The sequence below is a fragment of the Neltuma alba genome, unplaced genomic scaffold (assembly GCF_004799145.2).
Source record: "Neltuma alba isolate B1F8T4 unplaced genomic scaffold, ASM479914v2 tig00002420_pilon, whole genome shotgun sequence".
Lineage (NCBI taxonomy): Eukaryota > Viridiplantae > Streptophyta > Magnoliopsida > Fabales > Fabaceae > Neltuma > Neltuma alba.
Window position 1 is genome coordinate 244,987 of NW_021632854.1, and position 13,679 is coordinate 258,665.

General features: G+C 33.9%; 2 protein-coding genes across 3 annotated transcripts; one reads left to right on the forward strand and one right to left on the reverse strand.

Annotated features, from left to right (window-relative positions):
* Window positions 1–421: 421 nt before the first annotated feature.
* On the reverse strand, window positions 422–6,039 carry LOC114726484 (serine/threonine-protein phosphatase PP-X isozyme 2). The gene is made up of 8 exons (XM_028913094.1): window positions 5,725–6,039; window positions 5,050–5,202; window positions 2,917–2,979; window positions 2,697–2,782; window positions 2,110–2,185; window positions 1,746–2,014; window positions 1,360–1,438; window positions 422–943 (listed from the first exon to the last, which is right to left on the reverse strand). Exons 1-8 carry the CDS (start codon window positions 5,863–5,865, stop codon window positions 893–895), a joined length of 918 nt encoding a protein of 305 aa, XP_028768927.1. The 5' UTR covers window positions 5,866–6,039; the 3' UTR covers window positions 422–892.
* A 4,341-nt stretch (window positions 6,040–10,380) lies between these two features.
* On the forward strand, window positions 10,381–13,428 carry LOC114726493 (syntaxin-52-like). Of its 2 annotated transcripts, none has more exons than XM_028913102.1 (6): window positions 10,381–10,623; window positions 11,731–11,952; window positions 12,229–12,434; window positions 12,518–12,618; window positions 12,726–12,770; window positions 12,937–13,428. In XM_028913102.1, exons 2-6 carry the CDS (start codon window positions 11,735–11,737, stop codon window positions 13,066–13,068), a joined length of 702 nt encoding a protein of 233 aa, XP_028768935.1. In that variant the 5' UTR covers window positions 10,381–10,623; window positions 11,731–11,734; the 3' UTR covers window positions 13,069–13,428. The 2 variants fall into 2 exon arrangements, with proteins under 2 accessions (XP_028768935.1, XP_028768941.1); XM_028913108.1 differs by lacking the exon at window positions 10,381–10,623 and adding an exon at window positions 11,031–11,114.
* The last annotated feature ends 251 nt before the right edge of the window (window positions 13,429–13,679 follow it).

Genomic DNA, 13,679 nt, shown 5'->3' on the forward strand with positions numbered 1-13,679 from the left:
ATGGAGCTTTCGAGAAACTGATGACCCTCTATGATGCTGCACAGCGGTGTTTGATAAAGGAATGTTCAAACAAATATAATTATCTATTTGGATTTTCGAGCATGTTATAAGGTTTAATTTGCAATAAACAACTTTTAAGCTATTAGCAAATCATTTGCTAGCATATCACATAAGCAATTTTAAAAATATAAAACGAACGCATTTTGTAGAGTCCATGATAACCATTTCAGCAAGTTTTATTGATTTTTGGGATTATTGGACCAGCTGGTTATGCACCAAATGTCAATTTCTCCCCCAAGAATACTCAAGTTTCTGTTGAAAAATAATCCTACACTGGTTCCATGAACCTGTACTGGTGCAAGCTTTTCGCAACTCCAACAGAAGTAAAATTTTGCTATCAGAAAAAAAAGAAAGTAAAATTTTAGCAACGGTATATTCACATAACTTGAAAATAATCACCATAAAAAAAATTTATGAAATCAATATGCAATTCGTCTGCGGCTTTTCCGCAAATAATCTGGAGAGTACTGACTCCGTTCTCTCTGACGCAACCCATTTCTCCTCATTAAAGTTCCCTCCTATGCAAACAGAATTTTAACCCTGTAACCTTTATCCCCCACTACTTTTAGGTGACCAAAGATAACAACCCTATATTGCAAATCACAACTAATTCACAACACCAATAATAAGCCAAAAAAATAAAGATGGATGAGGAAAAAGCGGACAGGAAAAGCAACCCCATGAATATACGGCTATCATTGCTGGGGACAAAGAACTGCCTCAGGAACCGACGTTTTGATTTTGATGATTCTGTGCTGGGCAGAATCATCCCCTCCATGCAAGTCTCTACTTATCAACTTGAGCATTTTAGGTCATAACAAAAAAATCTCTATCACAGGAAGTAATCAGGCGGTGGTTTTTTGGCAGGCGCGCCTCTTGATTCCTGTGTTTCATTGAATACCAAGCATTGTAAAAATCAATTTGCCAATTCAAGATACAAATAAATTTTCATGGGCAGAAATTCATAATGAGAAGTAAGGCATGAAGCAATAGAGAATATGCATTATCCACTATGAGACAAAGTTTACCGTCAAAGAAAATAAAAATTCTCAAGGAAATAAATCACACAATCCTTGAGTGCTATTCTCAAGTTCACTCAAACGTATAACTTTTGAAGAATTATGCTTTTACAATAAATAGTCTAGTGCTGACTTGGGGAAAATGTCCATGTCATATTTTCAAAAGAGAATCTCATAGCTAACACCCAAAGGATCTTACCCAGGTCTAATTACCAATAACTAACCTTATGGACTACATTTAGGAAGATAATCAATATTAAAAGAGATTTTGTCTACAAACCTGTGGAGCAGCTTCAAAAACACGGAACTGCTTATTTAGATTTTCATCCAACTCCAAAATTGCAGCCACATTACCACATCTGAAACAAATAAAAAGATTTCATATGGCATAAATTTAAGTGCACAAGCAAACTACGTTTAAGCCCTTGGATCCTCTCCATTCACATAATGAATGTGGAGAGGGCATTAAGAGAGGGAGTGACACAAAAAAAATGTAATTGTGTAAGGGACCTATATCTCATAACTAGGTATGAGGTCCAGCACTCTAATTTTTTTCCCCTCTGTATCTCTCTCTCTGAAAGCATCCTCTACATTCACCAAAAAAATGTTTAGTGAACGTAGATGGTCCGGGCAGGGTCCGGGCAGACATTTAAATTGTCAACGTACCTGTAGCAATAATTCGGAGCCGACCATACAGTAACTATCTGGTTATTGAACATCCATTTATACCCTTCCATAACCAACTGATGAGCACGGCAAATATAGTCTATATTATTGGAATGGTTAAAAGAAGAAACAACAGTGCCACCAAATAAGAAACCAGCACCACGGGGACTTAGACCCCATCCATCTACAATATCTTCAGGATCTGACCAAAGAAGGTCACACATGGCTCCATCATGAGGTACTTCTTGCTTCCGATCAATAGTCCGTATCTGTGTGCACACATGTATATATATAAGATATGACTCGTATTTTATACAAATCTTAAAATACTGAAAAGCCAATTAGTTAGGGTAGAGATTCTAACCTGGTCCAATGTAGAGATGGCAGGAGATAAACCGCCATGAACACTAAAAATCTTGTTTTCAATTAGAGCTGACAAGCTGCAGTTGGACATTAATTCATTATTAACATTGAGATGCCATTTGCGGAAGATATCACATCTTAATGTTCTCTTATAAGCAGCATAAGTAAAATGCATCCAGTCCAAACTCTAGTTTTTCATGGTTGACTAGTTAAAATAGGCAAATACCTACCCGTCCATCTGCTTAATATTAACATTTTATCACTGGTCAACTATACCCTTGAACAACTTGTAGCACGTCATGTTGTAAATGCTCTATTGGTCTCTATAATCACCACTATATCTTGGCCCTTGAAATTATGACCTCAGTGAAATTGTTATAAATTTTACGTGCAAATAATTGTCATTTTTCTTGAGAAGGAAAAAGAAAATAATGCAATTGTTGGTATTTTAAATCCATATACACTTTCACTGTCATGCCAGTGCTTTGAAACACAAAGTTATAAATCTTGCAAATATTAACAAATTTAGTGGCAGTGAGCTGGCCCGTATTTTTCCCATAAGCATATATGCATAAGATATTCACAAACCTTAAATAGTCGAATATATCAGTGCAATATCTCCAGACATTGACTGATCCGTATTTACGAAGGCACTCATCATAGAATCCATATACCTGTCATGACTCACAAGATGAATATCCAATAAGTGGTCTAAAGAAACAAAAACTTAAGCCCTACTTTATTTTTTATAATATTCAATATATATTTGACAATCCTTCCAAGCTTCCATTTTGGTTAATAAACAAACCTGTGTGATTTGACGGCTCTCATGGTTACCCCTGATGAGTGTTATTCGATCTGGATACCTCACCTGATAGTATGCAATTTCTTAGTTGTGAGAAAAGAAGAGAATAATTATTACTAACAAAGTAACAATACATTTATAAAGAAGCTATTTTTAGTTCAATGCCAACAGAACCTGACAGCACAAAGCCCCATAAAAAAGAATGCTAAATAGTGCATTTTGGCTCAAAATCAGCAATAACCTATGATGATAAAACTCTGGCAATGCAGCAGCCCCAACCCAGTTGGTGCCTGGCAGAGTTCAATGATCCAGATGAATGGGCTCTTATAAGATAACCAATGCCAATAATTAATTGAATAAAGGTTTGCTCATCAATCTAATTTCTATATAAAGAGCCTGAATGATTATGAATGAGATAAAAGCCCATTTATATATGTTTATGTCTGGCGCCTAATTATGGTCCACTGCATCTATCTTTTGTCTCAGTTCCAGTGTAATCAAATTCAAGGGTTATGACATAATAAATGAACAGATAAGTGTCAAGTGTATTAAAGAATTGAAGAATCGGGAACTAGTTCCTTCTATGGCTACGACCATTCAAAACATCCTAGAAAAAATCCTCTACTACCACCACCAAGAAGCGTATCCCTCGGTTGGCATCTTGGAAGAGATTTATAAGGAATTGGAAATGGAAGTGGAATGGAAATGAAGTCTGAAAGCATGTTTAGTATGTCTATAGAAGTCTTACATAATATTTAATTGAAGTGTTTATTTACAATATAGAATGACTAAAATATCCTTTAAACAAAGAAAAAGGCCAGTAAAAGAGCTGCAAGCGCCACCACTAGCGACCAACTAAATCACCATTGGAGACCACCAGAACCAAGGAGCAACATTCCAGAAATCAAGAAATCAAAAAAATTAACAACAACAATCTAGAAATTGAACCCATAGAACATCAACCAACAAAGATAGAATTCAAGCTAGAATGGGAAAATATCAAAAGCAGAGTTCGAACCATGGTTTCAAACCATAAAGAAAATCAGAACAATATTACAAGAATCAAAACCAGATTTCATCTCTCATTTAGATAATTGCCAATATTGATGTCTCAATGTTTTCCGAAAGCCAAAATTGCAGAGACAAAAGCCCCCAGAACAGATTGACAATTGAATTTGAACCAGATTCGCATTCATGGGTGTGAAGATTGTATCTTCTGCACAGATTGAACCATAGAACCGAAAGATGACAAACCCTGAGATCATATCCCTACAAAACATCTATGGCGAGAAAGATGACTTCACTGGTGATGTTGAAAATTCCTTTACGGGAAATCACAAGTTGCTGGTGCCAAGAACTCCAATGCCGATGACCATGATGGAGGCAGCACCTTGTCTACTTGCTGCTCTCCTCGCCATCACACACTTTGGTTCTAACTTTTCAAGGCCTCGGTGACAACAAAAGGGGAGGGGTATAATTGTCTTAAAAAAATATGGTTCAATGGAATCCAAGCCAGTTCCATCACGCCTAAGATGGAACTGAATTCTAGGCATTTTGATGGAATGAGGTTCATCTAAACACACCAAACACCCAAAATTAAAGAACCCAATTCCACTTCCACTTCCAGACATAGAGTTCAAATACACGCAATGGGGCATTAATTCCAATAATTGCGGCCAACATTTTATCTAATCAACTTCAATAATTCCAAAATAGAATTCCCAATCATAAGTTGTCTTTAATCTCCAATTCCCAACCATAAGTTGTCTTCATTCTCCAAATCACATTCCCCCCAAAAACTTCTTTCAGACATTTAAATCTTTCATCACATTGTATCATCAAGCACAAAGACTTGCAGATTTTAATTCATGGAATAGAAAATAGGTGTTCACAGACAGATCCACATGCACCACGTAAGACACTATTAACTAATTATTATGTGAAAGCCTTGGAGAATAAGCTGACTGATATATTTTGAACTTGCTAAAAGGCACAAGACAAATTTAATGAAAACTCAAAAGCATAAATAGATAAACACCAGAAAGTTAGAAGAGCCTCCAAATAACAACACAGCATGCATCTGAGTGGAGGGTCTAACGAAAACAAAAGTTGGTGAGAGAAATTTAAGATTATCACCTTCAGAGCCAGCAGAAGTAGAAAAGTTTCAACTGAGTAAAATCCTCTATCAACAAAATCCCCAAGAAATAAGTAGTTTGTTTTGGGGCAGTCACCTCCTACTTTGAATAGCTCCTTCATGTCATAAAATTGTCCGTGGATATCACCACATATCTATGTTAAGATTGAGACAACAACCAATTAATTAGTCCCATTACAACAATATCAAAGTCAGAATCTTGGCAGAAAAATAAACACTACTAAATACTAACTTAAAAGGGCACAAAAGCCACCTGGTTCCACTAAAGGATCAACATTAACGGAACCAACTTACTTTATCCAAAAAATAGCGCGTTGTGTCATTACTTTATGTAACGTAAAATTTTAATCCTACAACCGTATATTTAATTTAGTAGGCCAGAGTTTATTGCAGTGTCGGGAGACCAGATTTAACAGTAGCGCCCAACGAAAAATCATCACGAAGCAACTTCTTGCTTCATTTCAGCTCAAATTATAACAAAAAAAAGAAAAAAGGAAAGAAACCCAACCCACCGGCGAAAATCACAAACAAGAAATCAATCAAAACCACCAAGTTCATACCAACGAGACAGCATTCGGTTTAAGCAAATCGAACAAACACCACAACAAGGGCACAACAAAAATAGAGTGACCCCAGCGACGGAAACGACTACTCACGGTGACGGGGGCATCAACCCTCTGAACGTTGCTCTCCTCGACGAGGATTTCCATGGCCTTGAGACAAAGAGCCTTCACTTCCGATTCCTTGAGGGGCTCGCACTTCTTCAGCTGCTCTATTTGCCTGTCTAGGTCTGACATCTCTCTCCTACTCTCTACGTCTCTCTCTATCTCACTCCCTCTAGCCTACTTCGCCGGACCTAGAGGCGCAGCCAGCTTCCCCCGCCCCCTGGCTGTCTCAATTGAATCTATGTGACCCACACAGGTCTTCGCTTCGCTGTCCGGGAAATATGAATATCACTGCTTGTGGTCCGTTTCTGGGTTTCCCTATTTGCGAGGGGGTCGTGCGGGACACTTTCTTTTTCACTGTAGTTTAATTTTAAGGGAAAACCATATTGGAGGTACCTATATTTTTTTTAAATTTTCAATTTGGTACCTATGTGTTTTTTGTTATTAACTAAATCTTTAATTTTGCTCTATTAATATCATTAATCCTCATGTAGAGACTAAAAATATCAATAGAACAAAGTTATAAGAGCTAATGTTGCTAAAAAGATAAAATTAAATGTTTAATTAAAAGGGAAAAAAACACATAGGTACCAAATTCAAAATTGAGAGAAAGTATAGGTACCTTCAATATGGTTTTCCCTAATTTTAATTTGTAATTTTATCTATAAGCTCGAGTGTTTGATTCATTGATCATTCCCTAGCCCGTAGCAGGATTAATTCATTTGATTAACCGTATTTCAAACACAAGAGGTTAATTTAAATTTATTTTAACATTTAATATTTTTTAAATTTTACTTCTAATTATTTATTGTTTTCTTTTTTTTTTCGTAAACTCTCTCATTATATTTTTTTATACATTTTGTTCATTCATTTTCTTACTTGTTATCTTTCTCACTTACCCTAAATGTATTTAGGACAAAAAAAAGTATATTCTTACACACACATATATACACACACGTTATTTTTTATTAATTTTAACTAATTTGATACTCCTCCGGTTCTTAATATAAGATTCAATTCTTGAGTTAATTTTAGTCCTAAATATAAGACCCGTTTATCATATTTATCAATTTTCTCTAAATTACCCCTATGGATATTTCATCAACTATAATCAAGTAAAAGAGAGAAGGAGTATTAAGAAAGATGATTATGGTGTTTTGGAAAAAATGTGTCACTTTTCTTATAATTAACTAACTTACCTAACTTTCTTAATCTAATCAGATTAGTTAAATGAGTATTATATTAAGGATCGGAGGAGTATTATTTGTAGGTGGAATAAAATGAGTTGATATGACAAATAAGTTTAAAATAAATAGCATTATATTCATGCCAATTTTTTGGGTAAAAATATTGATTCCGATTTAATCAAAAAAGAAACAAGAGACACAGAAAACTTATGCCGGAATATGTTATCTCATTTATTAACCACATATTGAATCGTACACTAGACTTGATGCAGTTTAATTTAATTTGTAATCTTATACTCCTCCGGTCCTAATTATAAGACCCAATTAACTGATTTGAGGAGATTAAGAAAATAAGTTAAGTTGGTTATTTATAATAAATAAATGTTGTCATTCCTAAAATATCCTTGCTAATTAAGTATATTGACTAAAACTATCATTATTAGAAGGATTATCTTGAAAAAAATGCATAAATATAAGAGACAAAATGGATTGGGGTCTTATAATTAGGACCAAATAAAAAGTCAAATGGGGTCTTATAATAAGGACCAGAAGAGTATATCATTTTGTCGGCGTATTATTTGATTCATTATCATTCTCAATTCATATTATGCCAAAAAGAAAAATAATTTCCCAATGAATTGCATTATTTGTAACTTGTGCATGTTGATGAACGATGCCTTTTTATGGCTCTTATAACTAAGAATAACATGACAACGTGTTTAAAAAAAAAATAGCAAATAGCAAATCTGAGCATATCTGCTAATACAAATCCCACAGAAGCGTGAAAATCTTAGTTTGTTCGCAAATCTGACTATCTGCAAAGAAATAAGATTTAGGAGGTGTTTGATAACTCTCAGAAATACTTTTAAGAAATATTTTTTGGCAAAACAAAATAAACCCCTCTATATATTTAATTCATAAATTGTAAAAACATTTTTAAAATTATGATTTGGTTTCTATTTAAACACCTCTCTAGAAAAAGACATTTATGGAAAATAAACCTCCTCAGAGGAAGATGTTCACTGGGAAGTAGATGATGATAATAGAATGGAAGAGATCAAAACAGGAGGAGATGACGATAGTGAAAGATGGGAGGCAATAGACGCGACACCTTTATTGCTTTTAATTAAAAGTAAATTTCATTACCAAACTAAAGAACAACTAAACACATTTTCTTAGTAATATTATCTCTAGTTTTTAATATAAGAGCTGGTTTGATATTATTAATTTAATCCTTAATATAAGGCCTTAATTTACTTTGTCTTTCATATTTATTCATTTTTTTCACTGCAGTATTTATAGTAATTGTAAATGTTAAATGTTTTATTAAGTGGTAATTCTAGCTAATACACATGACTAACAACGACATACTAGGAAAAAAAGTACATATTTATTACAAATAACTAACTTAACTAATTTTCTCAACTTACTCAAATTGGTTAACTTCTACCTTCGATTCTATTTATAATATCTCATTTGTAGATCATAGGTAATAGTTCTTATACTACATCCATTTTTTAATATAAAAGTTAGTTGACTAATTTGAACAGATTAAGGAAGTTCGTTATAAATATGTATTATCTTTCCTAAAATATCTTTACTAATCAAGTGTATTAGTTACAATTATCATTGTTATACGCACTACTTTGAAATAAATAAATAAATATGAAAGACAAGGTGGATTGAGATCTTATATTTAAGACCGAAAGAAAAATCAAACGAGTTTTTATACTACCTCCGGTCCTTAATATAAGACCCTGTTTGACTTTTATTTTGGTCATAAATATAAGATCCCAATCCATTTTGTCTCTCATATTTATACATTTTTTTCCAAAGCAACCTTTTTAACAATGATAGTTTTAGTCAATACACTTTATTATCAAAGATATTTTAGGAAAAACAACACCTATTTAGGACAAATAACTAACTCAACTTACTTCTTTAATCTCTTCAAATTAGTCAACTAGCTCTTATAATTAGGATCGGAGATAGTATTAAAAACCGGAAGTAGTATTTAATAGATAGTCGACTAATGTGGCAACATATCACCACTTCTAAAAAAAATTAAAAAATTGCTTTGAAATGATCTTTTTTTGTTGGCATGGCTACTGATAAAAATTTGGGTGACTAGTAAAAATTCAACTTGGGTTTGTATCAATTTTCCAGAAATACTTTCATATAAATCAAACAAAATTCTCTGTGAATATTTTATATATATTATAAAATTACTCTTAAAAAGCTAATCTAAATACTCCCAACAAGTAATGAGCGGGAGATATAATTCCTTTCCTAGAACAAAAATCTTGTTAACGGCTATAATAGTATGTTTGCAAATGTTCATTGGGCGATTGATCAACCGCTGATTACTTTTCCAAACTTGATTCCTCATCGACCTAATGTTCCTGTGCGAAATTTGAAAGAAATGGCACCATTTATTTTAGGGGTGAACAAAACAAAACCATAGCTGAAAATCAAATCAACTGAATTAATTTCGGTTTTTCAGTTTGGTTATTTTAGTTTTTGGTTACATATTCAGTTTTTATTTTTCAAATAATTCGGTTTTGGTGTTCAGTTCTGTTAGTAGAAAAAAAAATTTCAGTTATAACTGAAAAACCGAAATAAATATATTATATATTTATATTTAATAAATATTATTATAATAAATATATATATGTGGGTTTATATGAACTCTTTAAATATATTTATATTCAATAAATATGGTTATAATAAATCACATTGAATGATGAAATATTTATTAATTAATGGTTATAATTGTGTTTTATTATTATTTTTAATTTAAAATCACTTTTTATATTTATATGTTTCGATTAACTGGTTAACTAAATTGAAATATTTCGGTTAGTTCGATTTCGGTTCGGTGTTTAAAATTTGCTTTATTCGGTTATTTGGTTAATTCAGTTATCACTGATAACCGAACCGAAAAACTGAATACTCACCCTTAATTCATTTGATGAATATAATTATATATTACCTTTTATGCTTAATATTCAATTTAATCATAAATATAAGATGATAATATACTTTGTTTTTTATATTTATTTATTTATTTATTTAAAATTAGTTTCTATATTAATTGTACATTTTAAATATTTCATCACATGATAGTAAGAGTATTAATAAATTTTCTTAATCTACTCAAATCAATCTTTTTTAAAAAAATTAATCTAATTATACACATAAATATTTAAAAAAAATGTAACATAAATTATAATTAAATGATTTTTTAATTTTATTAATTTTTTGAAATTAGCTAACTGAATCTATATACTACCGTTAAAAGGTGGCGTGGTAGCATGTATCCGGTTTGATGCGTACCATGAAACTGGTGTAAAAAAAACCAGATACGTATCATGAAATGAAACACGTGCGGGGAGCAGGAATCGCTCCCTGTGCGTTCCCGCATCAAATCGCTGCCGAAACCAAGAAAAGAAGCATGTGACGATGCTTATCGCGCAATCGCCACGAAAAACGACACGGCGGTGATAAAGCATTTTCAACGGCAAGGCTTCATACTTGGGCGAGGTAGACGACGACGGGAGCGGACAAAAGTCGCCGGTTGGTGGTCGAGCCGTACGTAACGCTCTGTGAATCTTGATCGCGTGTAGAAGATATTAAATTGATCGCCATCCTCGAACCCCCATCCTCTAGAATCCCCCAGACGAGAATTCTCGCCTCCTTAAAGGTGCACCCTATTCCGTTTGTTCAATCGGAGGTCGATTTTCCTTTCGAATTGAAATCTTGGATCTGTTGAACCTATGTATGTTGTTTAGGGCAGAATCTTTCAAATTTCATTACGTAAATGTGCTGAAAATGGCGTTTTAAGGGGACGTATGTGTTGTTTCCTGATCTTTTGATTTCATTTATATGTCAATTATGGTGTTCTAGGAGGTTTATTGCCCGGGGGCCCTACGGTTGTTGGGAATAGTTTGGTTTATCACTTTTATCTCCTACCCCCAATCCCCAGGGCGATCCTCAAACGAATTAATTCTAGTTTGTATAAATTTCAAATTCTTAATTTTTTTTAATTATGAGCTCTTCTGGTGCATCAATATAATTGATCACTTCGGTGGGACGTTGTTGAAGTATAGATGACTTGATCAGACATCAAAATATTTACTGAATATCATATAATTTCTCTGTTGAATGGGAATTTCTATCCTTTTTCAATAGCTGGTGAGAACATAAAATTGATACCTCTTCCTTGCTGCAAATCATACAGGGAGCATTAGTTTTAATTTTTTTTTTCGGTGACAAGCATTAGTTTTAACTTACGCCCATGAGATACCGTGTTTTACTTATAGAAGTAATTTGAATGTTAACCAAACACCTAAAGTAGAATGGTGTAGAACTGTAAATTCATCTAGTGGTGGATAAAGTTCACCTTATCTTTATATCATCGGTGCAAACTATTTTATTTTTCTTTATATTCTGTTTGGTTGCTTGAAAATTTGTTGTTTCCCGGAAGAAATTTATTTGTTTGTGCTGTTGCTTGAGATGAATATACCTTAGTTGAATAAGACAAGCTTGCTGTAATGTCTCCACGGTTATTCAATGCATCCAGAGGGTGGTAGATTGCAATCCTTTTGGACATTGGACTATTTTGTTAACATGTATCTTGCTTATCATATGGATTGGAAAAGTTCTCTATATTGCCAGATAATATTTGAATTTTGGTTGATAATCCTAGATTCTAGGTTACATCACTTAATGTGACATCCTGCTTACCGTTTGCGTGTAGATACTGTATTCTTTTCACCTAGCAATGATTTATTTTGTCAATTTTTGTCAGGCCAATGGCATCGTCTTCAGACTCATGGATGAAGGAATATAATGAAGCCGTGAAACTTGCTGATGATATCAGTGGCATGATTTCTGAACGGACTTCGTTTGCTACATCTGGACCTGAAACCCAGCGCCATGCATCTGCTATAAGAAGGAAGATAACAATATTAGGGACTAGACTTGATAGCTTGCAATCCCTTCTGTCAAAGCTTCCTGGGAAACAGCCTATGTGAGTGTTTAATAATTGATTTTTTTTGTCAGTAAGAATGGGTCTTGCTATCACAGCAGAGAGAGTTCGGTGACTCCAATCCTCTGAACTTTCAATTTTTGAAATTAATGTTTTGAAGAATATTCCTTGTCACAGTGATCTCTTTGCTGGGATGTCTCTAGGGCTATACTCTATTCTGGTACTAACCAAGAGGCCATAGTAAAGGCAGTGCCTTTTTCTTTCCCTAGATCTTAAAGTTTCATTATCTTTATCTGAAGCCTCATTTGATGATGACAGATCTGACAAGGAGCTGAATCGGCGTAAGGACATGATTGCAAATTTGAGGTCAAAAGTTAACCAAATGGCATCAACATTGAATATGTCTGGCTTTGCAAACAGGGATAGTTTGCTTGGACCAGATACAAAACCGGCTGATGCCATGACCAGAACAGTTGGCTTGGATAACGGTGGACTTGTTGGACTTCAACGGCAAATTATGAGCGGTCAGTTAATTTGAATAGTTTGAAAATTCAAATATATTGTAGTTTTATACTTTGGATCTTGATCTGGAATGGTACTCAATCAGAGCAAGATGAGGGCCTTGAGAAATTGGAGCAGACTGTAACAAGTACAAAACATATTGCACTGGCTGTAAATGAAGAACTGGATTTACACACAAGACTCATTGTATGCTCCCTTTCTCTGCAAATTGTAGATGTGCTTTTCTTCCTACTTTTTGTTGGCCCATCTTTATCTGTGTCTTTAAAATTGAATCCTGTTGACTTCCCTGTCAGGATGACTTGGACCAGCAAGTAGATGTTACAGATTCTCGGCTGCGGGTAACACATACATTTTATTCTATAACTTTATCTGATAAAATAACTTGCAATTTACTCAATATATCCGTACTGATATTGTTTTGTCTTTTGAAAAGTGATAATTCAATATTGTTGAAGTTTTGGTTAAAAAGCATGCCTTTATTGTTCCTTTTGTGGTGTGAAACAGAGGGTGCAGAAGAACTTGGCAGTTTTGAATAAGCGTACGAAGGGTGGTTGCTCCTGCTTGTGTTTGCTTTTAGCAGTTGTTGGTATAGTGGTTTTGGTTGGTGTTATATTTCTGTTGATCAAATTTTTGTAAGGATACTGATTCTGGAGTTGGCAAAAAAAGTAATGATACTGATTCAGGGACTCGATTGCCTTCTCCTCTCACCTATGTGTCTTGTTGTGAGTTGTTATACTGTAACTGGGTTTCCTGACTTTTTTTATGAGTGATTTGTCACCGCCTTTGAAGTCGTTGAAGTCTTGGAAGGCTTTGTAAGATAACTATATGCTTACTGGCAGATTCTACTGTTGTGTGCGTGTCTGCTGTCTATCTATTTTGTAATTGTGTGAATGCTTAAGCCTGCACTTGATCACTTGATCACTTGTTCCTAGCCAGAAGGCCCAGACATTAATATTGGTTCCTATCTCAGAACCTGGGATGCCATTTTTCTTTGGACGTAACTCTGGTAGGTTTTCTCTGTTTTTTTTTTTTAAAACTGAACTCTGGTAGATTTTCCTAGAAGGTTTCAATTTAGATTTTAAATGTTATCCTAACGCGTGGTATGGGTAGTTTTTTCCCTCTAAATATTCCCTTTTTTTTTTTGGCCCTTCTAAATATTCCATTGATTCGTTGACTATTGTAAAAATATTTTTCCACATGTCATGGTAACCTTGAATGATGAATCGGAGTAAATTTCTTGCTTCTTT